General features: G+C 53.8%; 1 protein-coding gene across 2 annotated transcripts; it reads right to left on the reverse strand.

Moving 5' to 3' along the window:
- Window positions 1-697: 697 nt before the first annotated feature.
- Window positions 698-16,722, reverse strand: B3GNT3 (UDP-GlcNAc:betaGal beta-1,3-N-acetylglucosaminyltransferase 3). Of its 2 annotated transcripts, none has more exons than XM_078053675.1 (4): window positions 16,647-16,722; window positions 5,358-5,417; window positions 3,689-4,281; window positions 698-2,203 (listed from the first exon to the last, which is right to left on the reverse strand). In XM_078053675.1, the coding sequence occupies exons 3-4, from the start codon at window positions 4,259-4,261 to the stop codon at window positions 1,760-1,762; spliced, it is 1,017 nt and encodes a 338-aa protein (XP_077909801.1). In that variant the 5' UTR covers window positions 4,262-4,281; window positions 5,358-5,417; window positions 16,647-16,722; the 3' UTR covers window positions 698-1,759. The 2 variants fall into 2 exon arrangements, with proteins under 2 accessions (XP_077909801.1, XP_035949723.1); XM_036093830.2 differs by having other exon boundaries at window positions 698-2,311.
- Between the last annotated feature and the right edge of the window lie 6,245 nt (window positions 16,723-22,967).

Here is a 22,967-nt window from a genome sequence, read left to right on the forward strand (position 1 = left end):
CCAAGGCCATGTCCTCTTTCTGCAGGCCCCAGCTCCAATGTACCTTCTCAGTCCCAGTCCCCCCGAGCTCTCAGCGAATACTCTTTCCCATCACTGTGTCTGATTGCTTCGTTTTACTTCTCGAAGCTCTCACTGCTTCTGATAACGTCCTATTTGATTGTTCACAGGTTTGTTTTCTCACTATAAGGCGGGTATCTGCCATCCCAATGGGGCTGGGAGCAGGAGTATAGGGCAAGGTGTGCAGCATACAGGAAGTGCCCAATAAATACTTAGAGAAGAAGGGAAAGGAGATGGGACAGAGGACAGCAAAGCCACAGTCCTAGTGGGAGAGGAGTCTGGTGAAGAGAGGGGAGGCTGGGTGGTGTGTTCAGAAGGAGTCTTGCCAGAAGCAGGAGGCCAAGGCAGGCCCACTGTCCCTCACGGCCAGGGGCAGTCTCACCCCTGTGCCTCTCTCCTGAGCATGTCATCAAGCTGGCAGTGAGACCCAGTCTGAGGGCGATAGGGAACCATGGAGGGTGTGTGAGCAGGGGCAGGATGATATCAGATCTGCCTGATAGAAACTCCTGCAGCCCCCCACTTCATCCATGCCATTGTTGTTGGTGCGTATTTTCTACTGGAAATCAGACTTTTACTGACTGTAGACTGGTCTGAATTAAAACTTGTAAATCCCGTGTAAAAAAAAAAAAAAAAAAGAACCTCAGGTCTTCACAAAACATTTTATTCCCTGAGTACCCACTTCCCAGTGATCATTCTGCTGCCTGAGGTCCCCCCGTCCCCATGTCCCAAGCACTACTCCAATGCCTGTGAAGCCCAGGCCGCAGACATCCACCCAGAGCCAGCAGGGGTGTGTGGGGGGCGGGGAGTCACCATTTTGCTTGGATCTCCCCAATCTGAAAGACATACTGAGGGGGGGGCAGTCCTGGGTCCCCAGAGCTCAGAGACACCCAAGGACCTGAATCTCTCCCTTCTCTGGGCACTGGGGTGAGTGTGTGTGCTGACCTTGGGCCCAGTGAAGACCCTCTGGCCCCAGCATCATTCCCTGAATTCTTGGGGAGCACAAGTGTGGGGGGTTGGGCCCTGTCAGGGACTCCAGAAACTCTGAGCTGGCAAAGCCTGAGTTGGACAGCCGCCCCCCTCCTCTGCCCAGTGCTTCCACCATTAGAGTACTTGATACCAGAAGCAGGGAGGGGGCAGTCCCACTCGTGGCTTCTCTGGCCCCTTCCGCCGTCTCAGGTGGGCGGAGACCGGGAGAGAGGCTGAGAACAAAACTCCTTTCCCAGGCTGAAAAATACTGCTCACTTCAGCTGCAAATGGACCCAGAAGTTCCCAACTGACCTTGAACCATGGCTGGAACTCACCATTATAGGAGTATGATCAAGGAGGGGCTGGCCACCCTTTAAGGCCCAGCCCTTGATCAAGGTCAGAGCTGGGAAATGGGACCTTGGCTCAGATGGGATTGATGCAGAAGCAGCAAGTGCAAGGCCAGCGGAGGGGCCTCTGCAATTAGCTGCCACAGAAAGAGATGGTCCCTTCAGCTGAGAATCCAGGGAGGACCATGGAACATGGGTTCAAGTACCAGGTGGGTTTGGCAAGTCTAGGAGTTTGCCAGCTAGACTAGGCGCTCATCAAACCCTCCCTGGCGCTGCCTGATGCCCGACCCGCTTAGGAGAATCGAGATTTCCCCTTCTGGGGTGGAAGACACTGCCCCTTTCCACGGGGGTGGAGATCAGAGCCTAGAGGCTGGGGGCCCTGATCTCACCTAGTAGATCCGTGTCTGCTTGCCGCAGGTGAGGTTGGGCTGGCTCAGCGCATCCCACATGAGCAGCATCTCATACGGCAAGAAGCGGTGCACGAGCAGCAGCTCCCGGTAGAGGCAGGGGTCAAAGGAGGACACGTGGGCCGAGGGGGCCCTAATACCAGCTGTGCGGATACCACTGTGGGAGGCGGGCTCCAGGCCTTCCTGCTTCAGGCACATGCCCAGGAAGACATCGTCGATAGGGAAGAGGTCCAATGTGGCGGCAGCCCGGCGCAGGGCGGTGGCCGTGAAACGGGACAGTAGGAAGCCACCACCCGCACAGTAGGGCGGGTAATGCTCCTCCTCTGTCACCACCTTTGGCACATAGTACTTGCTCCAGGGAACCCGGATGGGGCCCACGTTGCGGATCAGCTGCCCCACAAAGAGGTGGTGGTCAGGATCGTGGTCCTGCAGGTAGGAGACCATGTTGTCGGTGTGTGCAAAGACATCATCGTCCCCATTGAGCACGAAGCTGGTATTGGTGCACCGAGTCTCCTGCCACTGTAGGAAGAGCACCTGCAGGCAAAGTGGACAGGGCACACGAGCTGGAGGGCTGGGGCAATCGGCCTTGGGTCCCTGTGGGCCGCCCCAGCCCGGGGAGCCCAGATGAGGATATATCCCCCAGTCAGGCCAGCCTGGGTTTGAGGCCCCACCGTGAGCCTCGGTTTCCAGCTTTCCAGACAGACCTCACCATCGGACCTGCCCCCTGGGAGTGTTGGGGAATCCGTGGAGATGATGCTCTGTAAAGCACCAAGAAGTGCTTGAAAACTGTCCCATTGACATTTATTGCTATTCCTTCGGACTCTGCCTGGCCAAGCACTGCTGTTAAATAATTATTGTGTGATTGCTACTTAGCCTCTACCTTCCCCCACCCCCAGACTCCAGGCTTCCCCTGGATGGGGGCTGTGTCTCTCCTCCCTGTGTCATCTCCCCAGCACGCAGTGTGGGTCATCGCTTCACAGGTACCGGATTTCACGTTTGTCAAATGGACATTTATTACGTGCTTTTGTGCTCTGCATGAAGACCATGGCATGCTGAGAGCTTCTGGCCGTCTACCCACCTCGGCTTTAGCTTCCCTCGTAATAACTTTGGCTGCATGCCCCGCACTGTGCTGAGTGCCTGCCCTGCCTTGAATGTCTCGTGCAAGCTTAGGAGGCGGCTGTGGTCTTCAACCTCATTTGCAGAGGAAGAAATAGAGGCTCTCCAGAAAAAGCGCCAGGACCAAGGTCACACGACAGAAAAGTAGAGCCCAGACTTCTCTGTGCCCACAGCGCGCGGGACCCTGCACTGGGCCCACCTCCAATGCCTGGGTGGGTCTCTGGAGGCTCCTATTCCTTATCTGTGCACGGGCAGGACTCCCTCCACTTCTTGTGGGTTCTTGCCCATCAAAAAGGTCTTTACTGAGCACCTACCGCATAGACGTGGGCCTCATGGGGAGAGAGAATAAGAACAAATAAACAAGATGTGTCCTGTCCGGGGGGCCCCTCCACCCCCACCGACCCCCACTGTCACGGGCGCTCCAGGTTGCCTCGGAAACATCCTCTCCCAGAATCTGGAATCCGTCCAGCAGCCCTCAGAGGCAGGTGGAGCCATCCTACATCCCGTTTCCTTGACGACCATGAAGAAGCGAGCCCGGAGAGGTAAATGATTATCTGAGCCTGAACTCAAACCCGAGTCACCGAGTCACCGGGGCTTGTAACCTCAGGCCCTGCCCCCCTGCCCTTTCTCCCTGCCTCCCCTCAAGAAGACTTGAGATCGCCGCCGGGACAGTGGAGGGAGTGGGGTGGGATGGGTGGGGACTTCTGGTTCCCTGGGCGCCGTCAGAGGAGGTGATGGTGAGTAGGCAGGGAGGATGGGTGGCCCTGATCGGGGGACCCCCTCTTGCCCGCCCACCTGTTTGAGCGTGAGGTTGAAGAAGGAGTCATAGAAGTCCCACTGCAGGATGTCACCGTGTGCCCGCGCTTCCATCGCCAGCAGCCGGTTGACCTTGCGGGCCTCCAGGGGGTCAGAGGCCGTGCCCACCAGGAAGAGACGGCGCAGCTGGACGCCCTTCACCCGGCGCTCGCGGCCCCAAGTGCGCCGCACCAGCTCCCGGCGCTCGTAATTTCTGGGCGAGGACTTGATGACGAGCAGCAGGAAGACGGGCGGCGCGCACTTGCTCGGTGGCACGTCTTGTAAGAGCGGGAAGTCGCGGCAGTGTTTATGCAGCAGGAAGTCACGCACCTGTTGGGGCTGCTCGGCGAAGCTCGGCAGGGCGGCCACCGAGGTGTTGGCCCGGCAGGGGGCGGGCAGTGGGCGGGAGGGCTGGGCCGGCCAGGCCAGAGCCTCGGGGTGGGCCTGGGGCTCCTCCACGCTCTGGAAGGTGGGTGGTGACACGTGCTGACTGAGGAGGAGGAGGAGGAGGGTGAAGATGCTCAGGGCTACGGCCAGGCCCACCTCGGTCCGCAGGGGCTGGCGACACCTCATCCTGGTCCGCCTGGCGGTTCCTGCCAAGAGTCACAGGCACTGAAGGGACGGGCTGGGCCGAGCACTTTCCCTGAGCTACCTGCGGACCCTGACACCTGGCTGCAGCCCCACAGGTGCTCAGGTTGGTACCAGATTGAAATGCACCCCCCTGCCTATCCCCCCGCACCACCCACCTCCTCCAGAACCTCTGCCCCTGTTGGCTCTGACAGTTGCCCGGGCCCTGCTGGGGATTAAGTACTTACAGAGAGGATTGAGGCATGGAGATGCCAAGGTGAGCCTCCCAGACTCCGTGTGCCCAGAATCTGCCCTTTCAACCTGGTCTTAAATGATGCATCCTCCGGGAAGTTTTCTTTAACCCCTCAGGAACGCTCCTGGTTCTATTTGGCACCTCTAGCTCTGTCCACCCCTCTGGCCCAGTCTTGATCCCGGGGCGGGGGGGGGGGGGTCTGTGTTTAGCTTTGTCTTTCTAAGACTGGGGGCTTCTTGAGGGTCCCTGCATTGCCCAGCATGAGGCAGACACATGGGAGAAGCAGGGAGTGTTTGAACGAATAAAATTTATGAATAAAAGTAAATTCTTTAAGGTTTTCTCTGGCAAACTCATATTCATCCTTCAAAACCCCAGCTCTCATGTCGCCTCCTCCTAGAAGCTTTCCTTCCCCATATCCAGGCAGAGCCCTTGGTCTCCCTTCCAGGTCCCTTTCCCGGGCTTTCCTGGACTCCCTTAATGTCCTTTTGTCTGGAGAGGTAGTGTCTACACTGTTTCTCAGCTCTGCATTGGAAGGTCTATTTTCCAGTGCAGCATGAAGGTACTGGATTAGACCCAAGGCAGGACTTGACCATCCTCAAACACTTATTGACTCACCCAGAGAGATGCAGACTCTAGAGCCCAACTCCTAGGCTTAAATCCCAGTTCCATCACTTTCTGGCTGTGTGCCCTCCACACCCTGGGCCTCGATTTCCTCAGCTATAAAAGGGGGCATCTGGGCAGTCTCCAACTCCCAGGATTGTGCGAGCATGAAGGGAGCTGCCAGCACATCGCACTGAGTGGGCATTCAACGAGCATTTGTGGAATGAGTATGTGAAGTTCAGGACTTACCTGGGGCCGCCGTGGGATGTCTGTGCTGTTCTGGGGCCTCTCTGTTCTTCCTGCTGGCACCTGGAAAACGTGAGGCAGTCGGTGGGTTCTGAAAGGCTCCCCCCGCCCCAAGCGACCGCACCCAGCTCCTGCCTGGAAGCAAGGAAGAGAATGGCTTCCCACTTCCATCCAGAGGCGGGAACAGGGCTTTCCTCCTGGACCCACGAGGCCATTTCCCCAACGTGCCCATTGCTGTCACTGCACACTACCTGGCCAAGCCTCTCCAGCGAGCTGTCTCCCAGAAACAGAGCCCGCAGGTTCCTCTGTGTGACCTTGGAAAAGAAGTTTGACCTCTCTGTGCCGCCACGTAAACCGGGGAGAATTAACCCCACGTAAGAGTGTTGTTGTGGGGATTTTAGGCTCAAACACACTGGGCATGATCCTGCCTCAGGCCTTTTGCACAGGTTCTTCCCTTGGCCTGGAATATTCTTCCCCAGATGTGCATGTGGTTCCCTCCCTCACTTCTTGTCTTTCCTCCAATGTCCCTTTCTCAGGAAGGACTCCTCAGGACACAGTATCTCCCCCATCCCCTGATCCCCAACCCTGTTTTACTTTTTTTTCTCCCACAGCACTTTTCACCTCCTAAAATACACGATAGAACTTCTAACATGTCTTGTTTCGCCTTCATCTCCCCCACCAGAACTTGAGCTCCATGCCACCTGTCTTGTTCACCATGTTGTTCCCAGCCCCTAGAACTGTGCTTGGTGCACAGAAGGCCCTAAACGTGCATCGAATGACTGCTGAATGGATGCTGGGTTTCTGCGGACACAGGGATACCTAAATGTCTCCACGCTGGAAGCCACACCCTGGAGGCGGGAACAAACACTAAATAAAACCTCACTGAAATGATACGAGGTGACGAAAGCCACAGGAGGAAATGGGGTTGGGTGGCAGGTTTGGATTTCGAGGTCTGGATGACATTTAAGGTGGATGTGAATGGCACAGAAGAGCCAGTGAGGCTGAGGTCTGGGCGAAAGGTCCCAGGGGAGGGACCGCAGGTGCAATGAGCCTGGAGCCTAAACGGCTTCAGAACCCTGTATGCAGGTGACAAAGAACTATCTCGGTGCTGTGGCATCCCACCCTGGGGCTTCGGCTGCCAGAGGACAGGTCTGGGAGACCCAAAAAGGCAAATAATCTTGGCGTGAAATTGTGTGCTGATGAATGCGATACAAGAATGCACTGAATCCTAGAAGGACATTTTCCTGAGCCAAAGAGAGGCCTGAGTCCAGGATGGACGCCAGGAAAGTAGTGCTCCCGGGCAAACCTGACAGATCCCTGAGCTTCAAGGTTAGGGAAACAACGCACGAGCTGTAACAGAAAGACCACGTCACCACAAAGGAAATCAGATTAGAAATGCCACTGTGTTCTCCTGGGCCACACCTGTGGCCAGAGACCCACAGATCCTGGAAAACAATGGCACACTTCAGAACCCAACTCCTGGGCAAGAGACACTCTCATGAAGGATCTGTAAAATTTTATTTATTTGAGAGAGAGAGAGCGCGCGCGTGCGCGCTCGCGCGTGCGTGCATGAGCAGGGGGAGAGGCAGAGGGAGAGGGACAAGCAGACTCCCTGCTGAGTGTGGAGTCCTGATCCTGAGATCATGACCTGAGCCGAAGTCAAAGGCTTAACCTACTGAGCCACCCAGGCACCCCAGGACCCATAAAATTTTAGTGAGTGATTCACCCTCCTCCCCATCTGCAGTTGGGAGCCTAAATCAGGGATCTTCAAACAGGTGATTCTGTCCCCTAGGAAACACTTGGCAATGTCCTGCGACATTTTTGGCAGTCATGATTCGAGCAGGGTGGACGTATGGTACTGCTAATGGCATTAACTGGGTGGAGGCCAGCGATCCTGCTTAAATTAACACCCTGAAGGACACAGGATAGGCCCACCTCAGGATAATCCAGCCCCAAATGTCAACATTGTCAAGCTTGAAATATCCCGGTCTAAACCAACACAGAAATCCGGAGTAGAGAACTCAAAATAAGGGAAGATGAGAAGAGGAAAATCAGGATCGAACAAAAGCCCCTGATATGGGTTTGTAAAAATTCACCATGTGAAGTATTTATGAGATTTATTATTTTTATATTACTTCAAAATATTTATTAAACATCTATTATTATTATTTTTAAATATTTTATTTATTTATTTGCCAGAGAGAGAGAGAGAGAGGGAGAGAGAGCACACAGCAGGGGGAGCGGCAGGCTCCCCACAGAGCAGGGAGCCCGATGTAGAACTTGATCCCAGGACCCTGAGATCATGACCTGAGCCAAAGGCAGACACCCAACTGACTGAGCCACCCAGGCGTCCTTAAACATCTTTTAAATAGAAAATTAAACCTAGGTAGGGGCACCTGGGTGGCTCAGTCGTTAAGCGTCTGCCTTTGGCTCAGGTCATGATTCCAGGTCCTGGGATCGAGCCCCGCATCGGGCTCCCCGCTCCGCGGGAAGCCTGCTTCTCCCTCTCCCACTCCCCCTGCTTGTGTTCCCTCTCTCGCTGTGTCTCTCTCTCTCTGTCAAATAAATAAATAAAATCTTTAAAAAAAAAAACAAAAACCTAGGTAGCCAAGAACCAGTTCACTGGAAATGTGTTTTATAAGCTCCAAACAAGGGTTTCAGAACAAAGGAAGATACTTCAGCAAATATGAATATTTACAACTCAGCCGAACTTGGGCTTTGGGGTGGGGGGAGCACGAGAAGAACTGAAATGACTAAATGGCTCTTACCAGGGTGTCAGGGCCAAACAGAACCTCTTGGGGTGCCTTTTATTTTTTTTTAAGATTTTATTTATTTATTCATGAGAGACACAGAGAGAGAGAGGCAGAGGGAGAAGCAGGCTCCCAAGGAGCAGGGAGCCCGATGCAGGACTCGATCCCAGGACCCTGGGATCATGACCTGAGCCGAAGGCAGACGCTTAACCATCTGAGCCACCCAGGTGCCCACCATTTGGTTTTAATTAGTTCCATTAATGGCCGTTCTTTTTCTTGCATTTTTTTTTCTTGTTTATTTATAAGAACTCTGTATATGGAACACTTGTCCTTTGTTGGCTACCAGCATTCCCAACTTTTTCTCCCCAGGTCTCAGGTTTCTCTAAATGGAGGGATTCTGGGGCGCCTGGGTGGCTCAGTCGGTTAAGCGTCTGCCTTCAGCTCAGGTCATGATCCCAGGGTCCTTGGATAGAGCCCCGCGTTGGGCTTCCTGCTCAGCAAGGAGTCTGCTTCTCCCTCTCCCTCTGTGTTCTCTCCATCTCTAACAAATAAATAAATCTAAAAAAAAAAAAAAATTTAAATGGAAGGATTTTGCTACTCTACCCTCCCAGCCCCTTGAGGTTCCTGATTAGGGTCTGAGAGCTCAAGTCAGGGGCAGGGAAGGAAAATTCACTTCTCCTCCTCCCTATACTAGACCTCTATTGATGCATCCAAGATCCCCTTCCCTTTACTATCCACCAAGGCCCTTCCTAACTCATAGCCCCTTAAACCCTCAAGCAGGTAATGTTGCTATTCTCATAACATCTCACACTGGACAGGCATAAGAAAGAACTTCTGGGAGGGCACTGGGTGGCTCAGTCGGTTGGGTGTCTGATTTCGGCTCAGCTCATAATCTCAGGGTCCTGGGATTGAGTTCTGCGTCGGGCTGCCTGCTCAGCAGGGAGCCTGCTTCTCCCTCTACCTGCTGCTCCCCCTGCCTGTGTACTTGCACTCTCTCTGGCAAATAAATAAGTAAAGTCTTTTAAAATATTAAATTAAAAAAAAAAAAAAGAAAGAAAGAACTTCTGAGCCTCCCCGTTGGCAAGAGGCTGAGAGTGCTGAGGATTTATTGGTCTAGTAAACCTTGCTGGGTGCCTCTGTGGGCTGCACCCCAGGCCCCAGGTAGTCACCGATCTGTCCTTCTGGTTTTTACTACCTGAAGGGGCAGGGTCTTGGAGGCTCAGCTCCACCAAGGAGGGGAAGCTTCTAGGTATTACTTCCTCCAAGCAACTGAGCAACAGTGAGTGACTCTGGGGCCTTTGCTGGGTGGGCTAGGTGGTTGATGAGAAGCTCCTCACAGGCCTGGGTCCGATTCCCTGACCCCTAGCCAAGATTCTGCTGTCCACCCTCCCCAGTTCTCACCGGACGGAACGGCTGGATTTGCAGAAGCTCAAACAGCTGCTCACTCGGTGAGGTCTGTGAGTTTTGAATAACTCTGGGGGAACCACCACCCCAGAGTGGAGCTCAGAGTTATTCCAGGGTGGCCCAGTGGGTGCCTCACGTCACCACAGAAACGACCTGCCTTGTCTCCCGGTCCTTCAGTCCTGAGAAGGGTTTCAGCAGCTCTTCTCCCAAAAAATACATATGAAAACTACTCATTCATTCATTCATTCAACAAATAGGCCTGGGGAACCTGAGAAGCCTCGACCCTGGGCCTGGCCCCCCAGAAGCTCCCAATCTGGGGGAGACCAATCCAGACACCTGTGGGATCAGGGCTGGGCCAGAAGAAGGGACCAGAACACTGAAGCTGAGGCTTTGAGGGATGCAGAGGAGCTCACCAGGGTGGGGGTGGGGGGAGTTCAGGTAGAGGAAAGAGCAAATGCAAAGGCATAGAGGGAAAGTAAATAAGGCCTATTCAAGGAATCATCCGTAGTGTATTTTGCTGAAAAGCAGAATTTGGAGACGGGGTGATTTTTGAGGCTAGGGAGTGGCCAAGTAAAGACCTTGAACTCCAGACTGAGAAAGGCTTAGCTTGACCTTGGCTCATCATACTGGCTCTTTCAGTGCCCCCAGAATCCCTGCTTACAGATAGGGATACTGAGACTCAGCCTAAAGCAGATTGGAACCCAGGACCCCGATGGGTGGGATCCGTCGGTCTATCTTATCCTTCCAGTGATGTGGAGTTTCTGGGGGATTCCCCATCCACAACTCAGAGCCTTCCAGAATCTGTCACAAGGAACCACGCACTTAAACATCTGACAAAGGACAGAGAACCGGGGCCCAGGTCAGCCAACATTCTGCTGCTGGGCCACCCTGGGAGCAGACTGGTGAGTGAATCTACGAACAGGCATGACCAAATCATCCCCTTCCTGATGACGTTAATACGGGAAGAGGTGATTAGTTTAGTAGGAACATGATAAACACTGTTGGAAAGGAAGGGTCCAGGGGTGGTGGGGGATACCTGACCAGCCTGGGGACATCCTGAAGGATGATGAGGAATCACCTGGTCAGAGCGCTGGGGGAAGGACATTCTAGGCAGAGGGCACAGCAAGTTCAAAGGCCCAGAAGAGCACAGTTGTAAAGGGCCAGACCACAAATGTAAGGCGCTGAAGGCAGAGAGAGAGGGCCAGTGTGGCTGGAGCAGGGGGACAGGAGGGAGATGATGTGGGTTGCCAGACCATGCCAGGGGATTGGGTGGGGAGGACATGGGGCAAGCCACGAAGAACCTCTTATTTTGCATGTGAGGAGGAATGGGAGCCATGGAAGGTGCGTAAACAGGGGAGGGAGAAGATCGATTTATGCTTTTAAGAAGCCCCCTGTGGCCACTGAGGGGATAAGGACAATCAGGGCAAGAGTAGAGGCTGGGGCAGTAACCAGGCAGAAGAATTTGGGGGCCTGGACACGAGCTGGTCAGCGAGGTGCAGGGAAATGGGTGGGTTCAGGAAATATAATGAAGGGAGTCATCGATGTTTAAAGCCTGGGCGGGGGATAGAGAAGGAAGGACCAGGAGGAACAGATCGAGAAGGCTGTGAGCCTTTCACATGGGGTGTTACGGGGCAGTTGTTGACCCAGGTGTGGTGTCCAGGAAAGAGCTGTCGGGGCACAATGGCAAGGGAACTTGGAAGGCCCAACAGGTGTTTGATGGATGAGCACATCCTTATATTGCTTGCACGTGGCAGGGTCTCCTCCATGTTTCTCCGTCCAGATCAGACATAGTGGCTATGGACAGAGGCACAGCTAAGTGACATCCGGGCTGACTCAGGGACCCTCACTACCAGACCAGTTGATCCTGTTCCCGGGTGTTTGCTCTCCATACACTGGTGCGATTTCACCATCACCTAGAGCCTGCTTCCTCTAACATACACATAAAAGCCGTTTGTTTCATTACATTCAAGACCCAAGAGCCCCTCCCCATAGGCTGTGGCTGCCAGGTGTGGGACCTCTCAGCCCCTGCTTCCCCACCCCCAATGACCTCTGCCCCAGCTCATCTGCTCCAGCCACCACAGCCTTTTCAGCTTCTTTCAGCCCTGCCACAGGGCCTTTGCACCTGCCGGACTCTTGCTCTTCCCCCTGGTTCTCTCCACTTGGGACTCCTGCTCTTCCCCCTGATTCTCTTTGATCTTTAGGCTCAGCCCAATGTTGCCTTTTTATTTTTATTTTTTCAAGATTTATTTATTTATTTGAGGGAGAGAGAGCACGTGCACACATATGTGTGAGCATGTGGGGGGGCAGGAGCAGAGGGAGAGAGAGAATCTCAAGCAGACTCCCCCCCCCCCCGAGCACGGAGCCCACGCGGGGCTCAATCTCACGAGCGGAGCTGAAACCAAGAGTCAGCAGCTCAACAGACTGCGCACCCCAGGCGCCTCCCAACGTTGCCTTTTTAGAAGGGCCTCAGCCTCCCAGCTAAAACACCCTGCCCTGGCTCTGATTTTCTCTGCAGCTCTCATCACCCACCACTGCACGCGGGAAATCCACTCACTTCTCTCCTGTTTATCTCCCCCACCAGCCTGGAGCCCCGGAGGTGGGTCAGGGACCTTGTCCCCAACAGCTGTGTCCCCGTGTGACACTTGCTGGTGCTTGTTGAACAGGAAAACATACTAACGATGACCCACATATCAGCGATTTCCTCGTGCATTTCGGCCCAAACCCACTGCCAATGACAGCTGCCGCCGACCCGTCTGGGGCCCCGCAGGCCTTGGAAGATGCTGGCCATTCAGTCACGGTGAGTTAGCAAGTGCCTGCGGCAGCTGAGACAGGACCAAGAGGTACTAATGCCCTGGGGCGCCTGGATAGTTCAGTCGGGTAAGCGGCTGCCTTCGCTCAAGTCATGATCCCAAAGTCCTGGGATCAGGCCCCACATCCGGCTCCTTGCTCAGCGGAGAGCCTGCTTCTCCCTCTCCCTCTGCCTGCCGCTCTGCCTACTTGTGTTCTCTCTCTCACTCTCTCTCTCTCTCTGAGTCAAATAAATAAATAAAATCTTAAAAAAAAAATTAAAAAAAAAAAAGAGGTACTAATGCCCTAAAGAGCCAAATATCCACAGCACTGAAATACTCCCGATGCACTGAATGAGCAAGAAGCCTAATGTCAGTAAAGACTGTTAATGGCCTGCTAAATATGCAGGACGCACCCAGCAGTTATATCAAATAGTTGTACAGCAACAACGAGGAGCCGCGAGGCACATTCGTGATGCATGAATATTATCACAATGAAGGGGAACAAGCCACTAAACCGCCCCGAGACACCAACATACTGTCACTGACTATCCACCATTCGTTGCAAATACACAGCACTAAATATTAAGGATTCACTGAATTTTCTTTTTTTTAAAGATTTTAATTTATTTATTTGAGAGAGAGAGAGAGAGCAGAGCGAGAGAACGCGCAAGGGCGGGGGAAGGGGCAGAGGGAGAGGGAGAAGCAGGCTCTCCGCCAAGTAGGGAGCCTGACGCAGGGCTCGATCCCGGGACCCTGGGATCACGACCTGAGCCGAAGGCCGATGCTTCACCGACTGAGCCAGCCAGGCTCCCCGGATTCACTGAACATTAACAAGGCACTAGAGGCACAGAACGGGCCAAGCACTCAACAGAAGTAACTCAGGACCCCCGTTAGGGACAGACCTCTGGCCCTACATCCTGTGCCTACGTGCCCCGCCCCCCAACCCCGCATTGACAACCAAGGCCTGGCAAGTCCCCAGGCAAATGTGGCTCCAGGTACCTCTGTCCTCCTCACCCTGTTCTTGTCACCATTCCTCAGGAGTCCAGGGAGGCAGAGAGGCTGAGACACATGGGGGTGTGAGAACGCGGGGCAGTCCAGGTGGTGAGTCCCCACCTGCGCACCCCCTGAGGGCCCGGATGTGCCCCCACCCGCTGTGTGCTACCATGAGCCCGTAGCGGGCCTGCCCGACACGGACTTGGAGGCTCCCATCAAGTCAAGGTGATTCCCCACAGGACGCTCCCACTTTCTAGACGAGGAAGCGAGGCTCAGAGAAGGTGAGTCCTGAGTCACTCTCCTGGCCTGTTAGACCCGGGCCCACCCATGCCCCTCCCTACCCCACTTCCAGCTCCAGTGACCCACAGGCCTGGGGACCCCAACGGGCCCAGTCACTGGGTCTCGGTTTCGGAATCGGGAAAACGAGGGCTCACATCCCCTTGCCCGGCAGCTGGGAAGACAGAGCTGATGCCCTTGAAGCTGCTGCGGTGGCTCCTGGGAGGTGCCCTGACCTGCCTACTGACCATCAGTGGGCCTGGGGCAAGGTGGGCCCCCCTCTGGGCTGCAGCATCCTCATCTGCACAGCTGGATGGGGTCAGTGGCCAGCTCCTGATTCACTTGCAGCAGGTGCTGAATCAGCATCACTGCGGTCTTCGTGGCTCTGTACTTCCCAACAGCCCTCAGCTGGGATTTCAAAAAGGGGCATGCATGGAACATTCTGGGACCTCCAAAAGGCAAGGTGAGGGCTGGGGGTGACAGGAGAAGCCCATTTGTGTGCATGACGACCTGAGTCCCGGCCGAGAAAGGCCATAGGACCAAACACCGGCCTTTTCTCCAAAGTGCATATTGATGAAGAGCCCATGGTGACAATATTAACACATCAGTGTCAGCGACCACTGTCACGTGCGTGCATGGTCGCAACTGCTCTAAGCCAGCACTGAGCACCCAGACCCTCGTGTGTGCCCTGGTCTAGGTTCTAGCACGCAGCCTAGAACGTCTGCAAGAAAGGCCTGTGCTCCCAGGGCTGATGTACTAACGCGGGGGTGGGGGGGACAGAGAGGCAGTGAACACGACAGTTTTGGGAAGAAGAGCAAGTTCCAGGACAGAAGAGACTCCAGGGTGGGAGTCGGGGGTGCTTGCAGGAGACGGTGTGAATCCCTGGCCTGAGGATGAGCCCTGTGATTCACTGAGCCTTTGGGGGTTTGTGGGGGGCGGATAGGGGCTGGTTTCCAGTTACGAGGTGGGAGAGCTGAGTGCAGAAAGGGGGAGTCCCCCCTGCCACAGGTCACACAGCCAACCAAGGCTGAGAGTGCTTGCTAGGATTTGAACCCCAACCTGCTGGACCCAAGGGTGACCCCTCACCAGTTCGTACCAGCTGCCAGTAATGATAGGCTGGTCTCTTTGGGCATGTATCATAAGTTCCTTTTGTAAATGGAAGGGAAAAAAAAAAACAAACAGGAAAAAGCCCAGTCAAGATAATTCCTCTGGTTCACTCTGGCCAGACCCTGCGTGTGAGCAAGCTGATTTTACGTAAACATAGGCCTTGGACACCCGGGGTGTGGAAGAAGGTGGGGTGGGGGTGAGGACGGGTGTGATATATGCCCTTTGGACCTCCGACTTCTTTCTCGGTTTCTAGTTCCCAGGGCTCATCAAGTTTGACTCATTTGGAGGCGCTGCCCTCGGGGAGCCCACCTCATCAGAAACTGCTCAGGGTACCTGGGATGGGTCTGGCTGGGGATCTGTGGCTGGACGAAGGCCCCTAACTGAACGCTAGGCCCGACCCTACCTGAGCCTCAAAAGGGCCTCTCTGGACTCATTTCCTAGCTGGAGGAACTGAGGTCTCCTGGGCCCTGCCTCTGGGGAGCGCCTGAAAGACCCCCACACCTTCATGCTGCTCAGAGCCCTCTTCCAGGCCTTGTCCTGAAGCCCTGCAGCCTTCATGACATTATTTCTCTCATGCAAAGATAAATACCACGAATGAGAACACAATGAGCTGCATAATCAGGACTGAAGTTAACACAGCAGTCCTGTGTGTGGCCTTTCGGCCATCTGCTCCCCTACCCACCACACCTGCGCCGGAAGGTAGGGCTTTGTTAGCCTCGTTTCTATGGATAGGGAAACTGAGGCACAGAGAGCTCATCCAAGGAACTTATTCAAGGGAGGTTAAGTGGGAGCCCAATCCCTGCCTTTAACCACCACCTGGGGGGGGGGGCTTCCTTTAGTTTGCTATGTTGGTAGTGAGCTCCCCATCATGAGGAGGAAGCAATCAAGCCAGGCCAGACTCTCAGCAGGAGGGACCACAGTGGGTCTGCTCCCTGACTCACGGGGGTGGGGACAAGTCGCTGCCCCACTCTGGGCCTCAGAGACAGTGGCAGGAAGAGAAGCCACCCAGTGACACCTTACCTTCTTCACAAGGGCTGACCCAGCCCAGCCCCAGGGTTCCTGGGTCAAAGAAGCCTATCTGAATTCCTCGAGCTCCTTGCTCATGCTCAAGGCCTCTTCCTGGGTCCCCCACGCCCAGTACCTAGCAGGAATCTCCACACCCTAGGTGGGAGGGGTGGACGTCAGGGCTGGACAGGGATGACCAAATATAATCTGGTCACCTAGGTCAAGTGGGGGGCCCAGCTGCCTGGCGCACGGTCCACACCTCTAACCGCCCTCCCCCCCCCCCAATAAAAGCTTCCACTGGCTAAACATCTCAGGCATCCTCATGGAAGCTGGGTCACTGTCCTAGTCAGGGAGGGGAAACTGAGGTGTGTTCAAAAACCAGGAGCACCCTGCCCAAGCCACACAGCCCGGCATCAGGTGAGCAGGGAGAGAACTGAACCCCAGAGGAAGCCAAGAGCTGCGGTCCCCAGGCAGGAACGTTGGCCCAGCGCCCGGCAAGGCTGGGGGTCAGCAGCTGGGGAGACCCGGGTGCTGCTCCTGCCAGATTCTCCCAATCAGGGCGCTAACCATCTCCACACCAACAACAGTAATAGTAACGGCCAGAGCGCAGAGAGCGCCCTCCACTTCTCCATCCCGATTCCGCCCTAGCCTGGGAGGTGGGCATAGTGGGGCGGGGACAGGGGTCCAGGCACGCCTCGCTGTGTCCATCGCTGCGACGGGGCGGTGCCGGGAGCGACTTCCTTCCCCGGCCGGGCTCGAGCCGGCCTTGGCAACCCTGGCGACTACTATTACCGATGGCTGAGGGCAACGGGCTTATTGAGACCCGGCGCTCCAGGATCTCCCAGCATGTTGAGGGTAAACGCGGTGGAGACCCGGCTCCAGGGACCTGCCGGGGCTTCCCTAGAGCCCCGATCCTCCCCTCCCCACCACGGGGATCCGCCAGATCCTCAGGGGCCCCCAACACTCACCCCAGACGACGGGCCAGCCTCCGACCTCTCAGCTCCTCTGGGCTGCGAGCAGGCGGAAAGAGTTTCACCTGTGCGTGAGCCCCCGCCCACCCCCACCCAGGTCAGGCTCCTTCCTGCCTCCTCCCGGCCTCACCTCCCTCCAGATCCCCCTCTCCCAGCCCCGCCGAGCTTCTTAGTGGCCCAGTCGAAGTTCACCCCGCCCACCCCGCCCGTCTTCCCTTCTCGACCCCGCCCCCTTCGCCTCTGCGGGCCAGCTCCCACCGCAACTTTCTTTTCCTACCTCGCCGGCGCCTCGTGGGGCTCTCCACCCCACCTGGGGCCCGCGCAGAGGCCGGGGCGTGAGCTCCCCGCGGCTGGAGATGTGCGAGCAGCGCCTTCCCAGCCCCTGGAGCGGGTCCCTTTGCAGTGTTTGATGAAGAAATGATCGAAAGGGGGACAGGGAGGCAGGTTGAATCCAGGGGCTCTTCAGATCTCTGCAAGGGGTTCGAAGATTCCAGAACCCGAAAACCTGTCCTGAGCCCACAGCCCTCAGGATGGGAAAGGTTCTGGAAGTTGGAAGTCAGATTTGAAGCTTTTGGGGGTTGGGTTATTGAAGATTCAGATCCTGCCTCGTGTTGCCTCTGAGTCTCTATAGAGATCTCTAGCCTAGACGTGTTGGGGTCGGGAGGTCTGGGGTGGGGGAGATCCAGGTCCATAGGTGTGAGCCAGGTGACGGTTCTAGTTACCCCCCGCCTCCTCCCCCATCCTTACTTCTTCCAGAGGAAAAGGGGCGGGTCCTGGCTGTGCCTCAGTTTCTTCCTGTGTAAAATGGAGGACCTAAGCCCTGGCTCCTCCAGTTGGGAGAGGTCAGGGGAGCAGGGTCAACACAGAGCAAGTGCACGATCTACACTCTGCCGGTATGAACGGCGATTACATCAAATGTCACTGCGCCAATGGGCATTTCAGGCCCAGGTGGCAGAAGCGCACACACTTTCTTGCCACAAAATAACGCTCAACTTTGGAGCCTCTTGAAGCCAATTTCCCCCCTGGAGGGGGCCACTGCTCAGGCTTCAGCTTAAGTTCCTCCCTGCCTTGTGGGGCCCCAGGGCTCCCCTGAATTCATGGGCCCCACAAAGAGGCTGGAACCAACTGTCTGATCTGCAGGGAGTGGCCCCTGTCATCCCCTCCACAATAGACAGTTCTTGCCACCGTTTGCCCTGGAAACTTACACTGCTCTCATCATGTATTCAGAGTGGCGGTGGAGGAAGTGAGCTGGGGCACATCCAGCCCTGCTCATCGGGGGAAACTGAGGCCCACCAGGTCAGAAGGTGGAAGCATGGAGACAGCAGCAGTGGCCCCAAAACCTTCCAGGGCAGATTATGGTGATAGAGGGCCTGGGTTCAAATTCTGTCTAGAAGTATCTTATGATACTTCTATGATACTTGTACAAGCGCGTTCATAGCAGGACTATTCATCATAGCCAAAAGGTGGAAACAACCCAAGTGTCCATCAATAGATGAATGAATGAACAAATGTGTGTACTCTGTGAAAATTAATAGAAGAAAACCTCAGGGCGCTTGGTGGCTCAGTCGGTTAAGCGTCTGCCTTCGGCTCAGGTGATGATCCCGGGGTCCTGGGATTGAGACCCTCATTGGGCTCCCAGCTCAGTGGGGAGTCTGCTTCTCCCTCTCCCTCTGCCCTTCCCCCTGCTCATGCTTGTGCTGGCTCTCTCTCTCTCTCTGAAATAAATAAAATCTAAAAAAAAACCACAAAGGAAAGCCTCACTAAAGTGTGGAGTCAGGAAGGAAGAGGCATACCACTCTACATCAATTACAGAGGAAGTGTCAATTACAGACTCCTGCAGAGGATCCATCAACAGGAAAGAATTATCAATGACATTTCTCCAAAGGGGAAAAGGTGGACATGGCATCTCCCACAAGAAATCAACTACCCCTGCAACTCAGCCAATTAAGTGTCATCACCCTGAACTCTTCCTTCTCTCCAATGGACTTTAGTTCAAAACAACCCCTCCCAACATCCTTCTCCATAAAATAATGTACCTCTCCTTTGTTTATTGGACATGCTTACAGTTTTGCTGTAGTTTTTTGTAGGCTGATATCCCAAATTGTAGTTCCTCTGCTATTCACGAATAAATCCATTTTGCTGGTAAAATAACTGGCCCGTTTTATTTTTAAGATTAACATTACTTGGTGATCAGAAGTGGGATCCAGAGAAGACTCCCAGCAACTCTGAGGCTAGTGAGCAAAGCGGTTCCCAGAACCCACAGAGCCAAATGAGCCAAGTGCTTTCTTCCTTACCGCGGAGGGTAAGTCTCTCCTTGATTTCAAGCTCTAACTCCCTTTGTGTTCTGAGCTCTCCAGGTGTTTATTTAGGATCTGTTTTAAGGCTTTGTCCTTTCTGAGAGTATTCATTTGGCCTTTGGTCTGTATCCTTTCCGGGACCAGACTGTTTCTATTGGAACTGACTCCTTTGGGCTGACTTCTTTTTGTAACTGGGCTGCCCCCAGTGGAACTGTGCTGGCCTTCGCTGGAACCGGGCTGGCCTTCGCTGGAACCGGGCTATTCCTGTTGCAACTGTGCTGTCTAGCAAGTTTTTCTTCTCACTCTAGAGGAAAACCTCTAAGAAATGGGATCTTAGTCATCAAAATGCCTTGAGGTCCCCCTCCACGCCCCCCTTTCTGGGACCCCGGCTGGTTTTATGTTTAAAAATGGCAGTCTCTCCTCTTGCACATTTCCAACTAAATGGGCTCTAAAGCGAAGAACGTAATTTAGAATTTGTCATTATGGGGCAGCTTTGATCTCCCCAAACTTACTTTTCTCAAAGCTGAATTAGACAGTCGTGGCTCTAAAATTGGCAAAACTGGGGCGCCTGGGTGGCTCAGTCAGTTAAGCGTCTGCCTTCGGCTCAGGTCACGATCCCAGGGTCCTGGGATCAAGTCCCGCATCAGGCTCCCCGCTCAGCGGGGAGCCTGCTTCTCCCTCTCCCTCTACCAGCCGCTCCCCCTGCTTGTGCTCTCAATCTCTGTCAAATACATAAATAAAATCTCTTAAAAATAAAATTTAAAAAATTGGCAAAACTGGATGGGATGCCTACTTTAATTGGTATTTTGAAGCTTTCAAACGTTATTGGGAATCTAAAAGTTGCCTTTTTGCCAACTACTATTTTTTTTTTTTTAAAGATTTTATTTGAGGGGCGCCTGGGTGGCTCAGTCGTTAAGCGTCTGCCTTCAGCTCAGGTCATGATCCCAGGATCCTGGGATCGAGCCCCACATCAAGCTCCCTGCTCAGCAGGAAGCCTGCTTCTCCCTCTCCCACTCCCCCTGCTTGTGTTCCCTCTCTCACTATGTCTCTCTCTGTCAAATAAATAAATAAAATTTAAAAAAAAAGATTTTATTTGAGAGAGAGAGAAAGGGAGCACACGATGGGGGGAGGGGCAGAGGGAGAAGCAGACTCCCTCCTGAGCAGGGACCCCCCCCATCCCGGGACTCCCCTATCCCAGGACCCCCAGATGACGACTTGAGCCCAAGGCAGACACTCAACCAACTGAGCCACCCAGGAGCCCCCAAAATACGATTTCTCAACTAACTGAGGCAAACAAGCAATTGAAAGGAGTTAAAATGGCTTCGGAGGCCTCTTTGTCTCCAAACGCACAGCAGCACCTGATGCTCAGTGCTCACTTCTGGTGCCAGCATCCTCCTTCCTTCCGCACTGCCTCCTGCCCCCGGGCCCATTCTGATTCTCTTCTTTTTTTTTTTTTTTTTAAAGATTTTTTATTTATCTATTTGACAGAGAGAGACACAGCGAGAGAGGGAACACAAGCAGGGGGAGCGGGAGAGGGAGAAGCAGGCTTCCCGCAGAGCAGGGAGCCCGATGTGGGGCTTGATCCCAGGACCCCAGGATCATGACCTGAGCTGAAGGCAGACGCTCAACAACTGAGCCACCCAGGTGCCCTGATTATCTTCTATCCCCATTCGAATTCTCTCCTCATTTTCCTCCAAACCTCTCCCTGCTCCCTTCTCTCCTGAACCCCTTAAAACCTGCCCTTTTAAAGTTAGGATTTTAAGGAACCAGAAAAACCCCAAATTTCTTACAGTTCCCTGGACTAAGGCTGAATTGTGAGCCAGTCAGTTTCCTAAGGCGACTGAGGACCCCCATAGTTCTGCTGAAGAATTTAGCCAGGTTATTCAAATTTACCAAGCTGGCTTCTAAGATTTAAACCAATTAGGCCACCTGCTTGTTGGTGAGGGCCAGGCCAAACACCGGGTAAACGAGCCGGCTGGGGACAACTGGAAAGGGATTTAGAGAAACAGACCCCTCACTTTTGGCAAGATGCTAGAACACTCGCTGGAAATCTCCACTGAGCAATTCTGGTAGCTTTTGGAACAAAGTTCAGGCTTGCACACAAAAGCCTGGTGAACTGGTTCATGACCATTAGAATCAATTTCAAATTGTCTTTAATGAAAATTCTGGGGGCACCTGGGTGGCTCAGTGGGTTAAGTGTCTGCCTTGGACTCAGGTCATGATCTCTGGGTTCTGGGACCCAAATCTGGCTTCCTGGCTCGGTGGGGAGTCTGCTTCTCCCTCTCCTCTGCCCCCCACCCTCCCCAGGCTCATGCTCATACTCTCTCTCACTTTCTCAAATAGATAAATAAAATCTTTAAAAAAAAAAAATGAAAATTCTGGTCTTCCTTTAGATGTTAAATCCACCTGGGTAGCATTTATTTTTTTATTTTTTATTTTTTTTTTACACCTGGGTAGCATTTAACTCTTTGTTTATTAATGGGCTGAACCAGGAACTTTCTCCTTTTAGTTAGAAAGACCAGGACGGAATCGGAAACTCTCTCTACTCCAGATTTAGTTAATTTGGCAAACCAGTTCGCTCACATCCTAGATCAGTCACCTAGAGGAAAGTCCGTTAATTCTCAATTTTCAACTCCGGCAAAGGAAGGCCCCCCAACCCCAACTCCCCTATTTTCTATTATTGCCAACATTAGAAAAAGGATTGTTACCAGGGTAAGTGCCCCAGGTGCCTTCAGCCTCCAGCCGGCCTTTCCGATGCCCTTCTAATTCCCAGTGGCGGGGTTCTTCCTCTTAATTGGCTCAGAGAAACCCCTCTCCAGTTTGAGAGTGCATCTCTCTGGGTCCTTACTGACACCAAGGTTACAGCCTCCGAACTCACCCCCACTGGTATCCAGCAGCCCCCGCCTCGGAGGACTAAAGCAGTTCCAATAGTGAGGAGGGGAGAGGCTCTAACAGACCTCAACGGGTTCCCGGCTCTAAACATAGTTCCTCTGTCTAGTCCCTTTGAGAGACACGCACCCTTTTTCCCCTACTTCCTCCACCCCTATTCATTTATTGGGCCAAGATTCCTTGGAAAAATGTCACCCTGGAATTTCTTTCTTCCAAAAGGGGGGAATTCATTCTAGCATTTGACAGTAGTAATCAAAATAGCCAACCAGGTGAACTAAATGATCCTTTGACTTTTTTTTAAAGATTTTATTTATTTATTTGACAGAGAGAGACGGCGAGAGAGGGAACACAAGCAGGGGGAGTGGGAGAGGGAGAAGCAGGCTTCTGGCTGAGCAGGGAGCCCCGACGTGGGGCTCCATCCCAGGACCCCCGGATCATGACCTGAGCTGACCTGAGCAGACACTTAACAACTGAGCCACCCAGGTGCCCTGACATCTTTTTTTTTTTTTTTTAAGGTTTATTTATTTATTTTAGGGGGGAAGGGGCAGAGGGAGAGGGAGCGAGAATCTCAAGTAGACTCCTGCTGTGCACGGAGCCCCTTGCGGGGCTTGATCTCAAGATCCTGAAATCATGACCTGAGCTGAAATCAAGAGTCAGATGCTTAACCGACCGAACCACCCAGGTGCCCCAAAGCAACCTTATCTTGACAATAGTCAGACCTCCAAGGTCCTGTAGACCCCGCTTTCAGCATACAGAAATTCCTTAGAAACTTATGTTATCTCTACCACCCCCCCTACCCCCGCGTCCACAGACTTAAAAGTATAGAATCCGTCACTCCTCACAATCCCAGTGCAGCTCTTTCTGCCCACGGGGTCTTGTCCTCGTGCTTTAATAAAAACACCTTTTTGTGGGCCGCTTGGGTGGCTCAGTCCGTTAAGCGTCTGCCTTCGGCTCGGGTCATAATTCCAGGGTCCTGGGATCGAGCCCCGAATCTCGGGCTACCTGCTCAGCTGGGAGCCTGCTTCTCCCTCTCCCACTCTCCCGCTTCTGCTCTGTCTCTCTCTCTCTCTCTGTCAAATAAATAAATAAAATCTTAAAAACAAAACAAAAGCACCTTTTCTGCAGCAAAAAT

This window comes from Halichoerus grypus, chromosome 1, assembly GCF_964656455.1.
Source record: "Halichoerus grypus chromosome 1, mHalGry1.hap1.1, whole genome shotgun sequence".
Lineage (NCBI taxonomy): Eukaryota > Metazoa > Chordata > Mammalia > Carnivora > Phocidae > Halichoerus > Halichoerus grypus.